We start from the raw sequence: 25675 nt of genomic DNA on the forward strand, positions 1-25675 counted from the left end.
TCGTTATGCAAGTAGTAGATTTTTTCCCCGATGCTTCAAACCAGCGAGTTTTCATGTTTGAAATGTCACTTTTCAACCACAGTTGTGCCAATGTTTTATAGCCGGCTAAATTGGTTAGTAAATTGTCTTTTTTTCCATTAGCCTCAATGTGGCAATGCTAACGATTTACAATGTTTAACATATATGTGTTTCCTTATTTTGTAAGTCTGAACTTTAATTCTACTGCAAGATGATGGCCAATAAACATCTATGAAAAGAACATCTGTGAAAAGAACAGGAGTCTCATATGCAAGCAGCACACGCAAACACACGCAAATGTACGCAGGCACGCGGCGATAAATCGCAGCCAGGAAAAATTCCGCCCTCATTTTTATTTAACGTGCGATAATTTGACTTATTGCATATAACGACAGGTTCACCTAATCTAATTAATTGATGATTCCAACTAACTAGTTGATAGATTAATCGACTACTAAAATAATCGGTAGCTAAAGCCCAAGCTAGGTTCATACCACAGGTCTCAATGCACAAATCCGATTTTTAAAAATCATATGGGATCTTTTCACGTTCAAACTACAATTTTCAGTCGCAGCCAGAAAAGTGTCGCACATGTGTGGAAGACATGTAATAGACATGTCACAAAGTCGCACGGAGTAGAGTGACCCGCATTTGCGGATGTAGAAAAATACTTCACAAGAATGTTCATTTTAGAGTATTTAAATTAAATTTACTGTAGACTTTGAGTCACTATTTATTTGGGGATAGTTCCAGGTCACTTCCTGTTTGCTAGACGTCCAATCTGTTTGAACTGGGAGAGGTGGCAGCGAATGAACGAATGTCTACCAGTGATAAACTCATTCCAATTCACAGCTAACGAGCCAAGTATTCTTCGAGTTGATACTTGTTTGAGAACCACCGTTACAGATGATCGTGGGCCACATTTGAAATATTACCTTTGCAGAGACTCTCCTTAGGCTGCGACACAACTAGCAGGACATCATCTGGCGCATTCTGAAGTACTTCAATGGCAGTGGCATGAGAAAGTCCTTCCAGGTTCAGGTCATTGACAGCAATCAGGCGATCCCCTGCAATGACCAAACTTTTTTAACTGAAGAACTTCAAAAAGGGAGAAGGTAAAGTTAGTATACCGGGTTTGAGATAACCATTAACATCAGCAGGACCCCCAGGTGTGACGGCGCTGATGATGGTACCCATATCAGCGGGACCGGAGTTCTCCCCAGCTACCACCTGGAAACCTGCATATATACACACTGATGTCAAGCACAGAATGTGAAGAAAAAAAACAAGAAAAAAGTCTTTACCAAGGCCATATTTCACATCTTTCTTCAGGTTTACAAATGTGATTTGCCTCTCAGGAGATGGCAGAGCGTTAACTTTTTTCTTCAGGGAATCTATCAAAAAACAAACAAAGACAAATTAACAGCATCCTAAATGCTCCGAAGGATATGCAAAATTTATACGGAGAGAAGAGTATGTAGATCATTGATGACTTTGAGAATGGCATCAAAAAAGAATTCAAATTAGTGCTGTCAAGCGCAGTTAATCGCATGTCTGCATAGTTCTCACTTTTATGTAAAAGAAATTCCTTGATGTCTGTCAAATTTTAATACTAGCGCTGTCAAGCGATTAAAATACCAACTGCATGCAGTCCATAGTTACCTCGCAATTAATCACATTGTTTTCATTTTTTTAAATGCAAAAATTATTACATTTGAAGTTTTAAATGTACACCTATTAGCACAGGAGTTGACCAATGGGCTTACCTTACATAATTCAAATTTAAGCTTCATTAGAAACACGAGTTGGGCAACTTTACATTAGTAAAGATTAATTAAACATCCATTCCCCTTCAATAAAAGCATGACTGCTCACAGTTCTGAGATCAAAGATTCAAAGCACAGGTCCTGCATGGATTTTCCATTCTTTTTTTTTGGTTCAATCTATAACAAATTTATATTTCTTTAATTTATATACTTTAAATTTCTTTATATATATATATGCCTTAATAAAATATAACATTTGCCCTCATTGGTTTAATATTATTTATGAAATCAAATTTCCCCAAAAAGTTGAAAAATGCGATAAAATAAATAAACTCACCAAAATCTTCCGAAGCATTTATATAAATCATCTGTGCATTTTGGTAGGATTTCAGAAGGCCACATTTTGGGTTAAAACCCCAAAGTTACATTTTTCTATGAGAACGTGGATTTGACCCCGATCTTCCGTGTCCTCGTGCTCAAAAATAGTGAGCTTCAGGCGGCCGCCGGAAGAGCGTGAACCGCCCGGAGCACCCGTGATGGAAATGCTAAAAAAATGTCCACGATGGAAATGCTAAAAAATGTCCTCGTTCTTTCATTCCACACGTTCTTTCGCATTTTATCTGCGTATTGCAGCTCAATTAATGACACCAAAGTTTCGATTAACCTGAGTCCTGAAAACGTGGATTTCACCCCAATCTTCCGTGTCCTCGTGCCCGAAAATGATGAGCTTCGGGCGGCCGCCCAAAGAGCGCGAACCGCCTGGAGCACCCCGTGCTGGAAGTGCTAAAAATGTTTACGTTCTTTCATTCTACACATTCATTGAGTTAATCTGCGAATTGCATGCCAATAAATGTCAAAATCAACCTCGGAGTGCCACATTTCGAGTTTAAAAAAAAAAAAAAAAAAAAAAAGGCCAAAGTGAAGTTTCGCTCAACCCGGGGACTCCACCCCGATCCTCCGTGTGCTTTTGCCCGCCCAAAGTGCGTCTCGGGACGGCCTGAAAACTGCGCACGTCCCCGGGAGGTTCCCAACTATATTATCACCCAAACATGCTCGAAAACGACCGTACACTCTTCACGCCGCCTCAACTTGCACCATATTAGTCATTAAAATCCAAAATCAAGTTTCGTCTGAAAAGCAGTATTGGACTTGGCATGAATTCACAGCGTCAAAAGAGGTTTGCGTCATTTCCTTTATTAACGCATTAACTGACAGCACTAATTCAAATGTTTTATTGAATTATTGGAAAAAGGAATACTCATACGCCAATACACCTTTGCATCAAGACATAAATAAAACATACCATTAGTAGAGGTTGGGGTGGAGGGTAGTCCAGAGGAATTGTGCATACTAACCCCTAAAAAAATATAACAAAAGTTGAGCTTGAGATTGCCATTGCACAACAATTTTATTTGCTATATGTACACTTACCCATCACATAAGCCTGGCCCACATCTTCAATGGAAGAAGAGTCCGATTCTCTTTTAGACTCAAAATGACTCCAAGCTGGACTGTTGTGAGAAAGAGAAAACTGCTTAACAGTCTGACTTCTACGCCACTAGGGGTCACTATACGCAATAGAGACGTGTGGGACTATGGAGTCATCATTCATCATTCATCAATAGGCTATGTCATACATGAGTCCAGTGAAATAACTGGTTTTGACAAAACACACTAGGTTTGCTGCTATTTACACGATAAATAATTTTTAAAAAGGTGTCACTGTTGAAAATAAAAATAAATAAATAAATAAAAGAACCAACAGGTTGCTACTAAATCTTCCATTAGAATAGTGTCTATGTTAGCTCATTGGCTGCCATTAACAGCTTGATACGTTGTTGTACTTAGATCCTCATTTATTTATTTTTTTAATACTGTTTGAGCCTAAGCTCAGATATTTTAATTTTTAATGAAAGTAATTCTACATAGTATGAAGAAACACTCAGAAATTTTATTTTGTATTTCACTCTTTTAAAAGTGCAATCTTTGCAAGCCAAAATAAATATGATTGCAAGCATAAGCACTTGTTTCTTTCCTTTTACATCTCCTAAAATTTATTCTGCAATGCATTAAATGTTTTGCTAATTTTCCCACTTTAATGTTGATGATGATCAACAAATGCAGATATCAGACAGAGATAACCCAAGTAAACATTATTTAAAAGGAACCACGGACAGAAACACTTGTAGTGTAGTTCTTAAAAGATAAATGTTAGCATGAGTTACAATAATTTGACATTCAAACCCTTCTTAATTTTTTCGTTTTTATAATATTTGAGCAATTAGTTTAAGTAGTAGGTCGTCATTGTTGTTGACGACACAATGCACTCTGGGCGGTTAGCTAGATAAACATGTCGTCGGTTCTGCTCGTTTGAACCCGAGCGGAAAAGTGACGAGCAGGACAGAACTGTCGATATTTCACAAAACAAGCAGCAAAAGGAATTAAATGAAGGCCTCCAGCAGGATTCAAACCCGCCTTTTCCGTCTGACAGATGAGCGCGTAAACTAGAGGACTATACTTACGCGTGAGGTTAGAGTCATGATTTTCCTTATAAAGCAATCGCAACCCACATGCGTTGTCTATCTGTGCGGTAAAAATCTGAAAGGGAAACGCAACTGAAAAGAAAGTGCGGCTAGCTTGATCACGGAATTATAAAAACACGGCTCACTTCAGACAGCAAGCAGGCAACACTAACATAGCGATTGCGTAAAAGGGTTTATTGAACACACAAAAAAACGTGCGGTCACAAAAAGGGTCCGTGACAGTAGGTTGGGCTCAAAAAAACAAAAAACAAAAAAAAAAAAAAAACAACCCTAGCGAAACCCGCAGTTAGAGGCAGACAAACGGAAAAAGCAATGACGCAACAGGCAACAAAGGGATACAATAACTGACAAATGGCAGCAAATCCATATCTCGGCAAGCCGCCTCGGATCGGTTTAAAGACACTGCTGATAAGCTTGAATTGGATGCAGGTACGATGTTGAGAACTCATCCCACAGCTCTGTAACAAAACAATCTGACCAGCAGCAGAATGTGACAAAATCACGCCAGTCATCATACTAGCTTCGTCACTAGCTCGCTAGCACAGCTCTTTTCACAGTCCAGGCCAGGTTAACCGCGTCATCACCTCCAGCGTGCATTTCGCGCATAAAACATGGCGTCCTCCGAAGGTCAAAACATGGACTAAATATTATACATTTTTAAATCAATGGCAATAAAATATGTGTTTCTAATCACATATTTTAGTAAAAGAGAACAATTGTGGCTTATTAGAGCCTACAAGTCTTGAAGTCCAAGGTTCCCTTTAAATATTTGTAATCTGATTACTCGATTATTCAAACTGACTAGGGCTGCAGCTATCGATTATTTTAGTAGTCGATTAATCAATAAACTAGTTATTCGAATAATCGAGTAATTGGATAAGGAACATGAAAAATTAAAATACTCGAGCGGAGCCTCAAATGTTATAAAAAAAAAAAATAAAATAAGGATATATGTACAACAAAAGAACAATTGGCTAACTTACACAGCAAAAGTCTGCTAGCTTAAATGCTATAAAACGCTAACTTTTTTTTTCATACAATGCTCTTAACAAATGGTTTGGACACATATTCCCGAAGAAAATGGCTAAATATACCTGTAAAATAAATTACGAATGAATTAGAAAATTTTAGCTCAAAAAAAAAAAAAAAACTTCCCTTTTGTTGGTCTTAACATGGACCACCTGGATTCAGCCATGTGAAATGAGGCAGACTAGAGGGCAGAGTAGCCACCCAATTCAATAAAACTCAATGCAAACACTTTCAAAATAAACCATTACAACCCCACTTTAATTAAACGAATACTCGAGGCAGCAAAATTTAATTTGAATCTTTTTTTTCCTAATTGAATACTCGAGTTAATCGTTGCAGCACTGAACCTAACTAATAAATGGATTGATCGATTATCTAAATAATCAATAGCTGCCGCCCTAATTGTGACCTGTCACACGTACACTGAAACTACTAATAGACTTGTCAGGTGCTTCTTCCTGCTGACTACAAAAATGGATAAAAACAAATCAGTTTCAGCGCAAACTCACGTGTTGGTCTGTTGCGAGAGCGAATCCGTGTCTGAACTGGCACGCTGACCAGGTATTATTCGAGACAGTCCCCCGCCATAAGGCTCCACTGCACCCTGCTCGGAGCCTTCTGGTGTCTGCCCAAGATTGTGCAGGGAACGGCTGATAGGCCGAGGTTTAGGGGGTCCCTTTGCTGGATGGAACCCAGGAAAATTAAGCTGATTGTGGTTCAAAAGGGAGGTGGAGGGCGCCTTGTTGAGGGCCACTTCTGAATAAGAGATTCTCTTCAGGTGCTCTGGGTTGGAGTGTGTGGATAACGCAGTGGCCAGGCTGCCTGAGCTCAACGTTCTGCTCACTACAGGAGGATGATCAGTTGAGTATTGCAACCCAGTTAAAGGGCTGTTAGCTAGAAAAAAAATGAAGACTAATAAACATAAAAGTAATAGTGATTAATTGGGAAAAATAATGTCATTTCTACCGAGGTCCTTGAGCTCCTGGTTGCTTTGGTGGGCTCTCATCTGCTGGTGAAATTTGTGATGGTCGGAGCAGAGCTGGAGCAGATACTGACACGTGTTGTTGCTGTCCGTCTGGAAGACATGCTTGATTCCGTCAGATGTGTTTTGAAGGCAAATCTTCTTTTTCTGTGAAATGAGTGAAATAGGGTTAGGACCAAAATGGTTAGCATGGGTTTCCATTTAAGGGAAGCTTGGACTTAAAGACTTAGTAAAATATGTGATTAGAAACTCATATATTACTGCCATTGATTTTAAAATCTATAATATTTAGTACATGCTTTGACCTACAGAGGGCGCCATGTTTTACACGCACAATGTACGCTGGGGCTGATAACGCGGTTGGCCTGGACTGGGAGAATACCTGTGCTAGCTAGCAAGAGAAGCTAGTATGATGAGTGGCACGATTTTGTCACATTCTGCTGCTGGTTAGATTGTTTTGCTACAGAGCTGTGGGATGAGTTCCCGACGTCCAGAGGTTGCGCTAGACTTTTTCGTTTCGTCATTTTGACTGACAGGGTCATAAAAATCCGGTCATAATCTATTTTACCCGTCACTTAAATTTTTAAAATGATAATAATGACATTGTGGTGACCCTTTGTTTAGCATAATTCACTTTCCGTACTTGTGTGTCCATTTGGCCGAGCGCGTTCCCGGCTACGACACAGTCACGTGACAGAGACACGGCTGGACACAGCAATTCGAGCTAACAAGACTCTTAACATTGCATACCGCTTCAACATATTCAATAGTATTTAGTTTTCATTCATTTGAAATTAATATTCTGTCCGAACAATCTTAACAGAGAATCCACACCGTGCCATCACACATCAAGCAGATGAATATGTAACTTTTTCTCCGCAGTGACAAAAACAGCTGTCTGTGGCCCCAGTAGGTGCGAGGCTACATATGGAACAATGAAATTAACAGTTCACCTGCTGTGGCATGAACGCAGTCTCACAATTTCCTCCTGGTGCACATGGACTTGAATTGCGTGCCCGCTTGTGCAGTCCCTCTATTTTCACCTCTTTTATCAACACCATCGTCGTTTTGGGGCTTTTTGAAGAAACTTCGGACACTCAGTTGCCTTGACATTTTTCCGAGTAAGGCCAACGACGTCATGCATCAAGAGAGACAATAGCTAATTAATATGCTCACTCGCCACCCTGTGGTCTGGGGTGTGAATTGCAACCTGTCAAAATGACGGATGGACTTCAGTTTTTTCCGCCACCGTTTTAAAAAAACGGTCAACCACGGAAAATATTCAGTTAACGCAACCCCTGCCGACGTCATACCCGCATCCAATTCCAGCTCATTAGCAGTGTCTTTAAACCGATCCTAGGCGGCTTGCCGAGATATTGACTTGCTGCCTTTTGAGAGTTTGTACGTAAATCCCTTCGTAGCTGGTTGCATTATTGCCTTGTTTTGTTTTGTTGTTTGTCTGACTCACCGCGGTTTTTCTTTTTTTTTAAAAATTTTTTTACTGATCCCGACCTACTGTCACTGACCCTTTTTGTGTCTCCCTTTTTGCGATCGCCTGTTTGTTTGTTAATAAACCCCTTTTACTCAATCCCTATGTTATTGTTGTTTGCTTGCTGTCTTAAGTGAGCTGTGTTTTCTAATTCCAACTGCACTTTCTCTTCAGTTGGCTTTTCCTTTCAGGTTTTACTGCACAGACAGACAACATATGTGGGTTGCAATTGCTTTATAAGGAAAATCATCACTCTAGTGGCATGTGGAAGTATAGTCCTTTGGTTTATGTGCTCGTCTGTGGCACGGAAAACGTGGGTTCGGATCCCGCTGGAGACCTTCATTTACTTGCTTTTGCTGCTCGTTTAGTAAAATATTGACAGTGGTGTCCTGCTCATCACTTTTCCGCTTGGATTCAAATTGGAAAGGCAGAACCGATGACATGTTTATTTAGCTAACAAGTGATACTGTGGAAGTACGGCAGCGCTGCCCAGTGACGTCACCGCCCAGAGGTTATTGGATCGTCAACAACAATGGGGACGTACAAGTTAAAATATTTTTTCAAATTTTATAAAAATGAAAACATTAAGAGGGGTTTGAATATCAAATTATTATAATTCATACTAACACTTATCTTTAAGAACTACAAGTCTTTCTGTCCGTGGTTCCCTTTTAAAACAAAAAAGTTCTCTCACTGTAAACGAAATCTTTTTGGTCTCCCTCCAGGGGAACCTTAGCACTGGGGTTCGATTTCCATTCAGGACTTCAAAAATAAGAACTCCTTTAGTATAGACGCCCAGCATGATTCCCGTCTGTGACCGCTTCTCTGGGAGGACACGGTGGAAATGAACACCGTACTCGGTCAGCCTCTGGCACATCTTTGGGGGGGAAAAAAAAACAAATCAATTCAGCATTTATGTGACACATTATGGCTTAATTTCATTGTGTTCAAGACTGCTTTTCTTTGTAGTGGTTAAATTTTTTAGAAGAAATGTTAGTGAAAACAAGTTATAAAAAGGGGTATTATTTCATCTGCGGGGAAAATATTAAAAACAATCTGAGGTCAAGAAGCTTTTGGCTACAGTCAGGGACCTGGCAGCCACAGTAATAGGGCGGTATGTGGGTCCCAAACTTTTCTAATTGTTGGGGCTCCCTGGGTGGGGCCTCCTCTTTGTCTGTTATCAGTTGCGGGGGTGGAAGGGTTGGGGCTATGGTCCCGCGCCGCCCCGCGGCACCATCTCGGCATTCTCTTACTTTTGCATTCCTCACTCTTTTCTACCCGGGCACCTTCTTTGTGACCTGGCGCGGATCATCGGCTGGACAGTGGCGGGGCGGCGGAGTGTCGCCCCCTCTGGGTGGGAATCCTTTCCTGCCCCGGGTCGAGCGGGCAGTGGGCGTCCCGTGTTGTGCCGTTCGGTTGCGGCAGTGGCTATAGGTCTGGGTGGATGTGGAGGGAGATGACGTGTCCCCTTGTCCTTTCCCTCAGGGTTGGTATGCAGGGGGCGCAGATGGTCCGGGGCACCGCTCTGGGTCCTGGGGGGATGACGGTGGCCTCTTTGCCCCTCCCCCGATTGGCCCCCGTGCAGCATTTCCACTTTTCTGCAGGTCTATCACATGTCTTACTGGGTTCTCGCATGACTGAGTGCAATTAGACACACTCAGGTAGAGATATTGTCGCTGCCAGGATTAGCGATCAGGTAGCATAGAATAGGATGTCACCATACTTACCGTACCGTACAGGTGATATACTGTTAGAATTATTGTGCATACCAGTACAGTTTACATTTACGCTTTCTTTATAATAGTTAGTCAACAGATAGTATAACGTCTGTCAAGTTAGCCTTTCATTTGTCCTGGGCCATGTGGCCCCCATGTAGCCTATGTATTCTATTCTATGTTCCATGTTGCTTTCCTGCCCCTCCCATCCTATTGTCTGTCCCTGAATAAAGAGGGTTGCTATCACAGCAACTGGGGAGCAGATACAAACTCCCACAAAAGCTACATTGACGTCTTGCGTGTTCTTTTTAGCCAAGCTAGGTGTACATAAACCTAGCTTCAAATCTAACATCTTCATAATACTGGGTTCTCCACCTCACATTGCTGAATTGTGTACGCCTAATCACGTCACCTTTTGACTATCAGCAACCCCACATGGTCTTCACAGGTAAATAGAATTAGCTAACGATAGCACCACTATGTTCATACGTAGCATAGGTCTGTAATAGTGTCTTTGTGGTTGTTGTTTGTTCTTCTCCTTTTCTGTCTGGTTCCTTCCTTTCTGTCCCCACATAACCCCTTCCTGCTTGCTGCTTTCTCCAAATACATAAAACATGATGAATAACCACAATGGGAGTATATCAAGTACCCATGTGAAACATTAAAACTGTACAGACCATAAGGGCACTCAAATTCTCTGTGCATAAGCAGCTAAACAGGACAGGTAAGAAAAGGCTTCCACAAAGCTTCTACTGTATCGACATATTTTGCATTAACAGACCTTGAGGAACTCAAACTCTGCATCTGACTCAGATGCTCCGTAGTAGTTGCTGTGAAGTTTCGGCAGCTCTTCCTTTATCGTCGTCTGGTCTATCTTGTCCAAAACTGACACAGGCAGATAGTGCTCCACTCGGAAGTAGGTCTTTCCGTGGAGCTTTTGCAGAGAGAGAAACATTTGTCATTCCAAGTTAAAAGGAGTATAATGTAACCTCCACGACCAGGTACATATGTTAAATGCGGCGACGATGAATCGATTAACTCGAGTAATTTGATTAGAAAAATGATTTAAATTGAATTTTGTTTGAGCGAATGTTTTTTTTTTTTTTTTTTTTAATTTTTTAAAAATCCAATTGTAATTTAGCTTATTGGTATATTTGTTGCTGTTTTTGTGGGAATATGTGTTTGAACCCCCCCAAAAAAGTTAGCATTTTATAGCATTTAAGCTAGCGGACCTTTGCTATGTAAGTTAGCCAGTTGTTCTTTTGTTGTACTTAGATCCTCATTTATTTATTTATTTTTTTTACACATTTTGAGGCTCAGCTCAGGAATTTTAATGTTTTATGTTCATTATGCAATTACTCGATTATTCGAACTAGCTCATCGATTAATCAACTACTAAAATAATCGATAGCTGCAGCCCTACACATGTCAAGATAATCTGGCTGTTGTGTCCTCATATTTGCCCCATAATGATTTTGTCCAAACATTTAGGTCTTGACACAAATAAAAAAATCGAGTACCTCAGGCTGGTAGTCACCAAATTCTGCCTGAAGCCCCAACGAGGCCAACAAAATGGCATTTTCCATGTCGCAGCGCATCCTCTCGTCCAGAATGTCCTTCCTCAGCTGCAGATAGTACTGATGTTTGGTCATCACATGTCTGTTATCCAAAGAGAGAATTAAATCATATGAGCATGCAGTTCAGTTAATTTCATAAAAACTCACTGAATCAGGTTGACGTCATCGACGAAAAACTTGATACGGAGAAAAAGGTTAAAAGGCACGTCGGGTTTCTTCTTCCATGTCTCAGGCGCAACTTTGGACAGCTTGGCATCAGGATTAACGAAGAAAAACTCGTTATCTGTGTCAATGGAGGGAAACTTCATCAATGCAAGACCTCAAGCAATCCCCCCCCCAACAATGCCCACGGAACAGAGCGTTATACCCATCAGGTAGGCTAGGCCGAAGAGATGGCGTTCTATCAAGCCCACGTGGGCAATCACCATATCCAAGGCGTCTTTACACGAGGCCTTGACGTCACAGTTTAGCTCCAGTTTCTGGCCGTTGAGCAGCACCACACCCACCTTTCTCTGAACTTCATCACCCTTACGCTTCTAAAATCAGAAATAATCGTTTTGAATAATAAAAGTGTCTGTTTTAACAACATAAAGATGCATTCCCACCATTATGGAAGAGGAAACGTTGAGTGCAACGCTGGGCTCACTGGCCATCTTCACAAATTCTGGCCCGTGATACTGCTGTCAAAATATAAAGAAAATAAATTAGAAATACAGTAGTATGGCTACACACTTCAAATGACAACTTTTCATCAGCCATGTGAGTCTCTTCCATTCCATATTGTGCCATTCAATGAAAATTGCACACTGTTGATTGCTATTATTTTCTTATCATGTATGTTTACCACATGAGCAAAACATCCTATTTGTGGTCCAAGTCCATCTGATTTGAGTGACTTTGAAGGTGGCATGGTTGTTGGTGCCAGAAGGGCTGGTCTGAGTACTTCAGAAACTGCTGAGCTACTGGGATTTTCACGCACAACCATCTCTAGTGTTTACAGAGAATGGTCCGAAAAAGAAAAAATATCCAGTGAGCGGCAGTTCTGTGAGCAGAAATGCCTTGTTGATGCCAGAGGTCAGAGGAGAATGGCCAGACTGGTTCAAGCTGATAGAAAGGCAACAGTGACTCAAATAACCACCCGTTACAACCAAGGTAGGCAGAAGAGCATCTCTGAACGCACAGTACGTTGAACTTTGAGGCAGATGGGCTACAGCAGCAGAAGACCACGCCGGGTGCCACTCCTTTCAGCTAAGAACAGGAAACTGAGGCTACAATTTGCACAAGCTCATCGAAATTGGACAATAGAAGATTGGAAAAACGTTGCCTGGTCTGATGAGTCTCGATTTCTGCTGCGACGTTCGGATGGTAGGGTCAGAATTTGGCGTCAACAACATGAAAGCATGGATCCATCCTGCCTTGTATCAATGGTTCAGGCTGGTGGTGGTGGTGTAATGGTGTGGGGGATATTTTCTTGGCACTCTTTGGGCCCCTTGGTACCAACCAATTGAGCATTGTTGGAACGCCACAGCCAACCTGAGTATTGTTGCTGAAAATGTCCATCCCTTTATGACCACAATGTACACAACTTCTGATGGCTACTTTCAGCAGGATAATGCACCATGTCATAAAGCTGGAATCATCTCAGACTGGTTTCTTGAACATGACAATGAGTTCACTGTACTCCACTGGCCTCCACAGTCACCAGATCTCAATCCAATAGAGCATCTTTGGGATGTGGTGGAACGGGAGATTCGCATCATGGATGTGCAGCCGACAAATCTGCACCAGCTGTGTGATGCCTTCATGTTGATATGGACCAAACTCTCTGAGGAATGCTTCCAGCACCTTGTTGAATCTATGCCACAAAGAATTGAGGCAGTTCTGAAGGCAAAAGGGGGTCCAACCCGTTACTAGCATGGTGTACCTAATAAAGTGGCCGGTGAGTGTATAGTCACTAGGATGGATTGACTTGGCCTGCTTAACATCCGTTCAGTCATGGCGGTTTTTAATTCATCGATGTAGTATATGGACTACGCTTCCCATGATCACTCTGGGCTCACGCAGCCAATGGCATGGGACTTGGGGGGATCTAACGTAGAACATCTAGGTTACTATTTGATGGTATCTAGTGTGTGCGCGGGAGTGTTGTCGGGCATTAAAAAAAGTTAACAAACACCACAGAAGTCACGTCTGCTCATTACTGCACAACACCAGCATTTCACAATCGACTTTCAGAAACAGGAGGAGTTTCAAGTACAGTGCTCTTAATTTGCCACTCATTGTTCATCATGTAACCGTGAGTTAGCTCTCTGTGTCCCAGGGTGTTAAGCTGTCTGGTGTCAAACCGAGGCTAATCGTAGCAGCCAAGTCAGCAAAAATATATTGGCAGGCATTGCTGTACATATCCAGAAATACAGTTTGACGGCCCTGGCCATTTAACTGTTTTATTCTGAGAAGCCAAGAGTCAGCTGATCCTCATCTCTGCCAGCTGGCTGCTTCCCCTCCCACTGTGACGAAAGCTGATCCGACGCCGGACGGACCGACGACGTCGCCGCCGCCGCCGCTGATTGGCCACGAAGAAAGGGTGCCAAGCTTCAAAAACCTGCCGCTCTCAACACTATGGGAGGTTGCATTTGACAGCATTCCTGCTGCGGTCTTCCTCGCCAGCTGTTTGCTTGCCATTCACTCTCTTGTGCATTTGATCGCTAGTTTGATACACTCCCGCTTTTTCATTGAGGTTTTGTGTTTATTCGTTATTGGATCGTTTTTGTTCACCACTATAAATAAGAGCACTGAAGCAGTAGGGGTAAGCTGCCATTTCTGTTGAACCCGTTTTCTCCTGTTTTGTTTAGTGTAAGAAGCTAGGGTAGTGGCTGTCTTTTCTCTATTTCCTTTTTACGTTCAGGGTTTAGTTAGCGGGTGGGGTTTAAGTGCAGATTCCTTTTGTTTGTTGTTTCGGCCTGGGCTTACCCTGAAGCCGCGCTTCCCAGTATTTTGTATCCATTGTTCATTGCGAGTTTGATTTGTGTAAATAAATTTGTGTCCACTTGTAAACTTGTGGCTTGTTTTATGTTACGCCCTCAGCGAGCCGTCCGTGGGACGTAACAGACAGTCTTTGTTAAATACAGTGGGGAGAACAAGTATGTGATACACTGCCAATGGGTTTTCCCATTGGCATGTACTAGTACATTGGTATGTACTAGTGGGTATAGCGTATCAGCAAACCCAAAATGCTGCCACACAACCGATCTGTACGATGTTGAAACCGGCAAGTCGCCTCATTTAGCTTCTGTCTTTCCTCACGAGCAATGATCCTCGTGCGCCACGTCTCCTGCAATTCAGGCAGTTTGGGGGAGCAGTGGAGGGGATGTTGCTAGCGGGGAGGAGCCTCCTCATAGCTTTTTTTTACAAGGCAAAGATGAGCCGGACATTACAGTGAGAGAGACCATAAAATATAGTTCGGAATATACATTTTGGGAGCTTTTTCAATTGGATTGAATGCATTTGCGTATTGAATCGAAGAGGGCGTATGGAATGGTTCAATAGAAAACAGAGTATTGTTGCCATAGCACACTTCAGGCTGTGTACCAAGCTTAACGATGATTAACACATTTGTGCCTTTGAACGTAGCGCTACCGAGGAGTCTCAGGCCAGATCAAAGCTACAAACCTGTCAATCATTGTTAACTTTAAGTACCAAACGCCAACTGCATTAGTGACCAAGAAAAACAATTTGGTCACACTGCTTCCATTCAAAATTATATAGATGTCTTGCGCAGGCGATGACAGCAAATGAGTTAACGTTAACAGTGTTCTAGTGGAAAATTTTGCTCGAAGCCGGTTAGTGACACCTTTTTGAAACGGTATATCGATTCTTGCTGGGAGCATATCGGTAACCTTTTGGGATACGAAGTATCGCGACATATCATCATTTTAATGTATTGTAACAACCCTAGTTTCAAGTGGTGATATGCTAAATGTATTGGGAGGTCAATTTAAAATCAGCGAATTTTTAAACCAACTCTGGTTGGTCTATCACCGTCAAAGGCAGTCAACGAGTTAAGGAAAAAGCATGAAGTCATGATTGCAGATTGACATCAAAAAGTTTAACATTTTGTCCTCAAATGTGAGTTAATTAGTGGTCGAAGCAAGATTTCACTCAAAAGATGACAATAACCTTAATCATCACCAGAGGTTATTATGTGCGCTGTCAGCACTGTATTTAGCCAGTATTAAAATGAAAATAAGGACCTTAGGTCTACGCAGTGGCAGTGAAGTGTACAGCGGGTCCTGAAGGTCCATCAAAGATGTGTGAGGAGCAGCCAAGGGATCATCCAAGGAGTACAAATTGGCGCGGGATAATCTGTTGGCCAGGTGAGCCTGCAGGCGCTGCACTTCTTCTTCCTGCTTCTGGAGGAGAAGCTCAGCTCCTGACAGACCTTCATCAGTTGCACCTTCATATTGCCTACATGCAAGTGAATAACAAATGAGAATTGGGAAGGTCTACACATTAATTGCTAGCCTCCTTTAGTTAAAATGGATTGAACGCCTGGCATGCTGTTCAATTTGTATTTCCCGTAATTTTCGGACGATAAGGTGCACCTGACTATAAGCCGCCACCAACCAAATTTGACACGAAAATAGAATTTGGTCATAGATAAGCTGCACTGGACTATGAGCCGCAGCTGTGCTCACTGTATTATGGGATGTTTTTACCAAAAGATATTAATCGGTAAAACTTTATTTGACAGCGGCATCATGAGATTGTCAAATGAAGCACCATGAAGCTTTGAACAAATTGGCTTCAAAGCTTCATTGTTTGAAGAATCTTCATTTAAGGAAGACAGTCAACTTCTGCTGCCACCTGCTGTCAAAACTGTTATCGTCCAACATGCCTCCTAGCATGCATTGCAGCGCTACAGATGTAAATAACAGTCAAAATTCATGTTCTGTGCCAATTATTTCTTCAGTTACTGTTCCAGTTGTTTCATTAATTGCTAGCTACGGTATTTGGTAACACTTTATTCGACAGTGGTACCATTAAACTCTCATAAGACCATCATAATTATGACGTTACACTGGCATGAGCATTCATGAATGCTTACGACTAAATGATGTCACTAACACCATTTACATTATGTCCAGCTCGGATCTTTTACATCAATTTAGAAGTGAGATAATTTGCCGGATGACACAAAATGACATCTGTCATCAGCATTCATGAATGCTCATGGCAGTCTCATGTCATAATTATGATGGTCTTATGAGAGTTTTATGGCACCACTGTCAAATAAAGCGTTACCAAATACCTTAGCTAACAATTAATGAAACAACTGGAACAGTAACTGAAGAAATAATTAGCACAGAACATGAATTTTGATTGTTATTTATATATCTGTAGCGCTGCAATGCATGCTAGGGAGGCATAAAGTAAATGGTGTTGGTGACATGGTTTGCCGGATGATACTTAATGACATTTATCACAAATAAGCATTCATTAATGCCAATGATAGTGTCATGTCATCAAGGGTGAAAGTTTGGTCTCAATTTTGGTAGGGACAATATAACAGCATAACCTGCATGTACACTTTTTGCTGGGGACGGGACATTAATAAAACCAAACAGATTGGTTGAATGGGGGTCAGGTCTACATTTCTCACCAATATGAACCTTATTAATTCATGGGCTAAATGATTAATACAAAGTAAATCTGTATTGACCTGTATTAACTTTCACACCTCAAATTTATAACATCTTAATCTGATAATTTTTGTTAAATGTAGTCAAATAATTTAAAGGCTAGTTAACAGATTAATGCGTCAGATTCTTCCATTTTAAGTAAATATTTGTTAATATTGAGCTGATACATCTAAAAGTCATTTTTCACCTAAATCAAGAAAAAAAATGCTTTCAAATTATGTTTTGAACAATATTCTTCAATCAAGAACATTGCTGACAAACAAGTTTTTCTTTTAAGATTAAATATACAAACTTTTTGCTTAAAATAAGCTTTCAAAATTAAATATACAAACTTTTTGCTTAAAATAAGTCTGTTAAGCTTATTTTCAGCTAGCTGTTTTCCTATTTCAAGAAATCCAAGTGAGTAAAATTGACTTTAAGCACTGTAGCAGTAGCAAAATTACCGATGTGTTCCCCACCTCCACAATATTGACGTCTTTTTACATAACTTACAGTGGCTGCTGCTGGCAGAAAAAAACTTCTAAAATTCCTCGTCTTCGAAGGGGGCGGGGGAGACGGCATGTTGTATTTCTGTTGGGCTGTGAATGCGTGTGTGTGTGTCGGGGGGGGGGGGGGGGGGGGTTCAAGTCATCAGCCAATCAAACGTGTGTTTGAGGGAAAAGATGGACTGGCACATTCAGCGAGTGAAAAGTAAGTCTGAGCATAAGGAAAGTACTGTAATTCACTTAATAATGGTAGAATAAATTCTATTCTTACAACATACAGGAAGACAATCTAAATTACCTATATAACTAAAGTCATTATATAATGCAAATATGGTTGCTTAAAAGTTGTTGGGGATAATCTGAGCATCCTGAAAAATTGGTAGTGTTATGTCCCTACCTATGCAAACCTACGCCCTTGCATGTCATAATTATGACCGTCTTATGGTAGTCTTATGACACCGCCGTCAAATAGTGTTACCTATTAACCCAAATAAATCAACAAATAAACCACAGTGGCCTATAAGCCGCAGAATTCAAAACGAGGGAAAAAAGTAGAGGCTTTAAGTCCGAAAATTACGGGAAATTTGCTGATGTGGAGAATTTCAAATCCTGTTCAACTAAGTAGCAACTAATGGGGGTTGATAAAAATTTGAAGGACGACTGTATATTATAGAAACTATACAGGGGTTGTCAAATCCATTTAACGCCTTTTAATGCTTTTCAATGACAAGCTTGTGAGCGTGCGGGTGAGTTATTTTTTATTTTTTTTCCCATCCATGTCATGGGCTCTGTAGAATAGAGTGCATGCTATTAAAAAAATAATCATTAAAAAATTCAGTCAGAAAAAAACAACAACTAAGTCGTAATGATCCAGATCGATCGGGTCCGATCACGTCATTTTCAAAGTATCGGAATCGGCAAAAAAATATCGGGCATTCCTTTTTTTAATGTATCTATATTTTTTAATTAAATCGTTTTCTAATTGTATTTAACGTTACAGACAAAATGTCTTACACTCATCCAGAGTCTTTCGTTTTGGCTATCAAATTTATCGCGTCAACGGCGGAAATGAATTTTAAAAAAATTAATCAAAATATTTAACGCAATTAACGCATGCGCTGCACGACCCGTTCACGCATTGTCACGTTCGATCTATAATGGCGCCGACTTACCTATATATAGAGCCAAAAGACAGCGTAAAATGAGTAGAGTAAATTTAGGCAGTCTTTGGAGCCTTTTTTTAATTGGCTATAGCCTTAAATTCCCTCTCTCATCAATTAGAAATATCGTGGGAAAGCAATGTGGGGAAGAAAGGTAATAGATGATATTTTTCTTTACACCCTATGTTATTTCCCAACGCAGAGAAGATATATCAATTGGTGCCACTACGCACAGTCATGGTTGGACTTCCCATCATGCATTTGGGCAGAACAGTTAAATGGCTACAGCATCATTTACTGAAAGCTCAACAAATACACTAGATGGCAATATTTAGTCACAATATACAAAGTCACATTTATCCTTTAAGATTTACAAGTCTTTCTATCCGTGGATCCCTCTCACAGAAAGAATGTTAGTAATGTAAATGCCATCTTGAGGATTTATTGTCATAATAAACAAATACAGGTACATTCATCCCAGTTTTATTCATTTTTTTCTTAATGCATTGCCAAAATGTATATGATAGGGAAAAATTATCGGGAATGATTGGAATTGAATCGGGAGCACAAAAAAAAAGCAATCGGATCGGGAAATATCGGGATCCTCAGATAATCAAACTAAAACGATCGGGATCGGATCGGGAGCAAAAAAACATGATCGGAACAACCCTACTAAGTGGTAAAGAATTTAGCAAAATGACATTCACAGCGTTTGTGAAGGGTTTCTTGTGCTCTGTAACAAAGTGGAAACATTGTTTCCCCGTAAGCAACAGGCAGATCTGCTCTCTAATACCCATAGATTAGGGAGATAGAGGTTGCTCAGTGTGGAAGCTTCAGTACATCCGATGACCTCACTGGCCAAGCATGGGGGTTGACCCTGCTTTGCAACACCCGCTGTGTGTTTGTACTCTTATCTGCCACTTACCAGCTACGCAGATGTTTCGTAGCTCAGGTGGAAAATTTCTTACGCAAGACAGCTTAACATACACATGGTTGCATTCTATAAAGTTGGAATTCGATGTGTGTCTCAGAAGTCAAATTGAATAAAGTATTGCATCATTTTACACTTGTATGACTGTTGGGGATAGATTTATCACAATTCTTTTGAATTGTGTGTCTATTGACTCTATAAGATGGCATCCTTTGGCTCCTCTTACCTGTGCCTCTGTGTGTTATGACTAGTGATGGAGAGGGAATCATGTTCTGAAGAGAGTCCTAGCTGAGAGCCAAATCGTTTCGCGTCAGACGTTTTCTTCCCTGTGGATGACACGGGAGGAAAAAAGTGTAATATGTTAAAGGCACCGGGATCGCGCCGTGCGGTTCACCTGCATCAACATGTGATGAAATAATTATGCCAGCTGAAGAAAACAAGGGCTTAAGATAACAAGCATATTTTAACGGGGACCAGGCCCTCCCTTGTAGCCGAAAAGTGTCATGGCATGTAATTGACTTTCCTATACATATACACACACATATATATATATATATATATATATATATATATATATATAGATTTACATAAATTAGGGCTGTAAAAATTATCGCGTTAACGGGCGGTAATTAATTTTTAAAAATTAATCATGTTAAAATATTTGACGCAATTAATGCACATGCCCCGCTCAAACAGATTAAAATGACAGCAAAGTGCAATGTCCACTTGTTACTTGTGTCTTTTGGAGTTTTGCCACCCTCTGCTGGCGCTTGGGTGCGACTGCTTTTATGGGCTTCAGCACTCATGAGCATTGTGTAATTATTGACATCAACAATGGCGGGCTACTAGTTTATTTTTCAATTGAAAATTTTACAAATTTTATTAAAACGAAAACATTAATATAAAATTTTTATATAAAATTTCTATAACTTGTACTAACATTTATCTTTTAAGAACTACAAGTCTTTCTATCCATGGATCGCTTTAACAGAATGTTAATAATGTTAACGCAATCTTGTTGATTTATTGTTATAATGAACAAATATAGTACTTATGCACTATATGTTGAATGTATATATCCATCTTGTGTCTTATCTTTCCATTCCAACAATTTACAGAAAAATATGGCATATTTTATAGATGGTTTGAATTGCGATTAATTACGATCAATTAATTTTTAAGCTGTAATTAACTCGATTAAAAATTTTAATCGTTTGACAGCCCTAATACAAATTGTAAAGCAATAAAACAGCAACAAAAATGAAATGAACAAAAAAATTATTTGGTCAAAATTATTTTTCGAACAGATCATGTGACTAGCACCTGAGACAGTCATTTACTTTGCATATAATTTTCATTTAAAAAAATAAATATTAGGGAAGGGCAATTTTATTTTTCAAATGATTTTTTTCTTTGATTGAAAATATTTTTTCGCATTCAAAAACTTTTTCCATGATTGAATTTTTTCTTTTTTTTTTTTTATTGAAGTGATTTTTCTTTTTTAAAATATATATTTTTTACTTGACTTTAATCAAATAAATAAATAAAAGATATAAATATATAAGATATATAAAAAGAAAAATAGCTTTCACATGCATTTTTTTAAAAAGTTTTTTTGAGTTTCAAATTTATTTTTGCATCCAAACACATTTTTGTTTTTATTGAAGCGATTTTTTTGGGGGGGTTGAAAAATATATTTTGATTGAAGCTTTTTTTTTCTTTTTTTGTTTTTATTGAAGCAACTTTTTTTGATTGAATAATAAAAAACACAAATCTACCTCCATATGGCTCCGCCCAGGGGATACAATTTTTGACGGTGGTAACTACATTGGCATGACACCGGCGGGCGTACCATATTCAATGGATGACGATCTTGGTGAAAAGTATTGCCTCAGCAGCCTGATTTTAAATTCCCCTCAAGAATGATGGGAAACAAAAAAACGCTCATTGTCAATTATAAATATTCTTGTAAGTTAATTTTATTGCTGACACTGCATTTCGGGGTCATCAACATGTTGTGCCCTCCCTGCCCCAAAAGTCAAACTCTCCCTATGCTTAAGATTGGAACAACAAAGAAAGTTTACCTTGCCTGTAGTCAGGATCAGAGGAGGTAACCGAGGGGCTTTCACTGGAGGAGCTATAATCACTGTGATGCCTGTGGTGCGTGAGATTCGGTTCTAAAGAGAAGGAAAAAGATTAAAATTAACCAGCATTGTGTAGGGGACTGTTGTTGCGGTTACTGGCATGTTTTGTCAACATTATTTGTTCTTAAACATGGGAGGTTGGTGTGTTTTAACAGTCTACCTCATTCACAGTGGTCGAGGTTGTTCATCAGTGGGTTGATAAACAGTCAAAAATGGATTAGATGTGAAAGAATGCCAGTGTCATGTGTTGTCTTGGCCCACTGGCAGAACGAGTAGTAAATGTACTGTACATAATGAATAAAACAAATTCCACTCTGATGAGTTTGTCAAAACTTGAAAGTCCTGCTCTTCAGTATCACTCTGAGGTCACATAACTTAAATGCATGGCATTTCTATGTCATTGCTCAAGTTTGTTATTGTTTTTGTTTTTAACTTCTGAAACCTTCTTCTGACAAGATGACACACTGTGTCAACCTTAACACATCAACCATTTTTTTGTTTGCAGTTTCATCACTCACTGCTCTAGTTGGACATGCTCCTCATTTTCATCACCAAAATAACATTATGTATTTTGTAAATCTTGCATATTTTGTAGGGCTGTCAAAATAATCGCAATAAAGCGCGGCAATTAATTTTTTAAATTAATCACGTTAAAATATTTGACACAATTAACGCACATGCCCCGCTCAAACAGATTAAAATGACAGCACAGTGCAATGTTACTTGTTACTTGTGTTTTTTGGAGTTTTGGCGCCCTCTGCTGGCGCATGGGTGCGACTGGGCTTAAGCACCCATGAGCATTGTGTAATTATTGACATCAACAATGGCGGGCTACTAGTTTATTTTTTGATTGAACATTTGACAAATGTTATTAAAACGAAAACATTAAGAGGGGTTTTAATATAAAATTTCTATAACTTGTACTAACATTTATCTTTTAAGAACTACAAGTCTTTCTATCCATGGATCGCTTTAACAGAATGTTAATAATGTTAATGCCATCTTGTTGATTTATTGTTATAATAAACAAATACAGTACTTATGTACCGTATGTTGAATGTATATATCAATCTTATGTCTTATCTTTCCATTCCAACAATAATTTACAGAAAAATATGGCATATTTTATAGATGGTTTGAATTGCGATTAATTGCGATTAATTATGACTAATTTTTAAGCTGTAATTAACTCGATTAAAAATTTTAATCATTTGACAGCCCTAATATTTTGTAAATATTGTATTTTCATTTCATCGTTTCATTAATGGCTAGTCATACTACAACTCCGAGCAAAAGTATGGAATCACCAGTCTCGGACGAGCACTCACTCAAACATTTTATCATGTAGAACTAACTCAGATAAAAAGCTTGAAAAAAATAATGAATTAGTTCAAAATTGCAACTCTTTAGCATTCAGAAACACTAAAAGAAATGAACAAAAACATTGTGGTGGTCAGTAAATGTTACTTTTATACAGCAAGTGCATGGAAATAAATATAGAAGCACTCCAATATGAAGACAAAAATATGGTATCACTCCATTTAAAATGAAAATAAAATTTGGACGTGAATAGCCGTCAATGGCAGAACGTTACTTGGGTGCCAATTGAACGTCGATAAGCTCTAATGTAAAGTGTATGGCCAAAAATTACAGCCACACGTTTTTTTGCCATTTAAGATGAAAATAAAATTTGGACGTGCATAGACGTCAATGGCAGAGCCTTACTTGGGTGCCAGTTGAAGGTCAATAAGCTCTAATGTAAAGTGTATGGTCAAAAATCATCGCCACACAGTTTTTCTGCCATCTAAATTTAAAGTAAAATTTGGACGTGCAGAGCCGTCAATGGCATGGACTTATATGGCCTGAAAAACAGCCATATACCCCAAAAATGCCATACACCCCCCACAAACCAAAATACATTTTGCCACCTACCAAAAAAAAAAAAAAAATACCACATGGCGAAAATAAAAATGCCACATGGCAAAATCCATTTTGCCACATGGCATAAAAATGCCACATGGCAAAAATATTTTGCAACATGGCAAAAAAAATGCCACATGGCAAAAATATTTTGCCACATGGCAAAAAAAATTGCCACATGGCAAAAAAAATGCCACATGGCAAAAATATTTTGCAACATGGCAAAAAAAATGCCACATGGCAAAAATATTTTGCAACATGGCAAAAAAAAATGCCACATGGCAAAAATGTTTTGCCACATGGCAAAAAATTTTTGCCACATGGCAAAAAAAAAATGCCACATGGCAAAACATTTTTGCCACATGGCAAAACATTTTTGCCAAATGGCAAAAAAAATGCCACATGGCAAAAACATTTTGCCACATGGCAAAAAAAATTCCGCATAGCAAAACATTTTTGCCACATGGCAAAAACCACTTTTGCTTCTCGCTGTCTCTCCCATTTTGAGTAGAAAATACAGACACACCCAGTCAATTTCCATTCCTTAATTGGGCCCCTGCCTCAGATTAGATCTGCTCGTTAGTCAACAGTTAAAAACAGTGCAGTTATCACACCTTGGAAGGCTGCTGGACCAAGTGGATTCACAAGAATCATGACTGCAACAAGAGAGATGCCTCTTGAGACCAACGAGAGGATTATCAAACTTTTTGAAGAAGGTAACGCTACACGTATGGTTGCCAAAGATGTGGGCTGTTCACAGTCAGCTGTTTCAAAAATCTGGACCAAGTACAAACAGCATGGCACGGTTGTTTAAGTTAAGCATACTGGTAGACTGAGGAAGACATCCAAACATCATGACCAACAACTAAAGGTCGTATGTCTTGAAAACAGAAGATGTACAACAAGACAAATGAAAAAGAAATGGGAGGAAGCTGGAGTCAAGGTATGTGGCAGAACTGTGCAAAATCGCCTATAGGAAATGGGATTTTCATACAGGAAAGCTGAAAGGAAACCACCATTGACACCTAAACAGAAAAGAACAAGACTGCAATGGGCTAAGGAGAGGCAATCATGGACTGTGAATGACTGGATGAAGGGCAGTATTTTCAGTGATGAGTCAAGAATCTGCATTGGACAAGGTGATGATGCTGGAACTCTTGTTTGGTACCGTTCCAGTGAGATTTACAAAGATGACTCCCTGTAGAAAACATAAAAATTCCCTCAGTTCTTGATGATATGGGGCTGCATGTCAGGCAAAGGCACTGGGGAGATGGCTGTGGTTAAATCTTCAATAAACATTGAAATTTTAGACAGCTTTCTTATCCCTTCAATTGAAAATATGTTTGTCATTTTCCAAATGACAATGCATCATGCCACAGAGCTAAAACTGTTGAAGCATTCCTTGGAGAAAGACTCATCCAGTGAATTTCATTGCCTGCAAATAGCCCAGATCTCAACCCTATTGAAAACCTGTGGTGGAAATTGGGAAAAAAATGGTCCACAGCAAGGCTCTGAACTGCAAGGATGATCTGGCAACTGCAATAAAAGAGAGTTGGCACCAAATTGATGAAGAATACTCATCAAGTCCATGCCTCAGAGACTGTAAGCTGTCATAAAAGCCAGAGGTGGTGCTACTAAATACTAGAAATGTGTTTTGATTGTTATTTCTTTGTTTCTCATGATTCCATATATTTTTCCTCAGAATGGAGTGATTCTATATTTAATTCCCTGCACTTGCTCTATAAAAGTAACATTTACCGACCACCACATTTTTATTCATTTCTTTAATTGTTTCTGAATGCTAAAGAGTTGCACTTTTGAACTAATTCATTATTTTTAAAGCTTTTTATCGGAATTTGTTCTACATAATAAAATGTCTGAGTGAATGCTCATCCAAGACTGGTGATTCCATACTTTTTGCTAGGGGTTGTATTTAGCTTGCTGGTATCTGTTAATTTTAGTTTCTTTCTGGAACGGAGTGTGAATGACCTTAAACTTAATCACATGCCATTATTTGTCAATGTTCATTAAGTGGATCTGTTTACATTATGTAAGCGAAAACTGTTCTTCCCTGCCTCGTGAGTGATACAAAATAGCAGGCAGCTAATATGATCGAGGTCGGAAACTGCAAATATTTTTTTTAAAGTGTATGTAGCCTATTTAGATGTACTTGAGATGTTAGAATGCGTTCGGGAAGTGTACAATCACAACCCCCCC

At 39.5% G+C, this 25675-nt stretch overlaps 1 protein-coding gene across 4 annotated transcripts in view; it reads right to left on the bottom strand.

The window, feature by feature from the left end:
• The window catches only part of ptpn13 (protein tyrosine phosphatase non-receptor type 13), a 124518-nt gene that overhangs the window by 28847 nt on the left and 69996 nt on the right, over window positions 1-25675 (bottom strand). For 3 of the 4 annotated variants that reach the window (XM_057818186.1, XM_057818185.1, XM_057818183.1), the window contains exons 8-23: window positions 21479-21571; window positions 19621-19720; window positions 15370-15583; window positions 11725-11799; window positions 11487-11655; window positions 11267-11402; window positions 11063-11201; window positions 10324-10476; window positions 8522-8704; window positions 6323-6485; window positions 5866-6250; window positions 3216-3295; window positions 3088-3141; window positions 1323-1412; window positions 1149-1256; window positions 954-1085 (exon numbers count right to left, since the gene is read on the bottom strand). In XM_057818186.1, coding sequence (XP_057674169.1) covers window positions 954-1085; window positions 1149-1256; window positions 1323-1412; window positions 3088-3141; window positions 3216-3295; window positions 5866-6250; window positions 6323-6485; window positions 8522-8704; window positions 10324-10476; window positions 11063-11201; window positions 11267-11402; window positions 11487-11655; window positions 11725-11799; window positions 15370-15583; window positions 19621-19720; window positions 21479-21571 — 2274 coding nt within the window. The remainder of the gene's footprint in view (window positions 1-953; window positions 1086-1148; window positions 1257-1322; window positions 1413-3087; window positions 3142-3215; window positions 3296-5865; window positions 6251-6322; window positions 6486-8521; window positions 8705-10323; window positions 10477-11062; window positions 11202-11266; window positions 11403-11486; window positions 11656-11724; window positions 11800-15369; window positions 15584-19620; window positions 19721-21478; window positions 21572-25675) is intronic. The other variant, XM_057818184.1, reaches the window with a different exon arrangement.

The sequence above is a fragment of the Corythoichthys intestinalis genome, chromosome 17 (genome assembly GCF_030265065.1).
Source record: "Corythoichthys intestinalis isolate RoL2023-P3 chromosome 17, ASM3026506v1, whole genome shotgun sequence".
Classification (NCBI taxonomy): Eukaryota; Metazoa; Chordata; class Actinopteri; order Syngnathiformes; family Syngnathidae; genus Corythoichthys; species Corythoichthys intestinalis.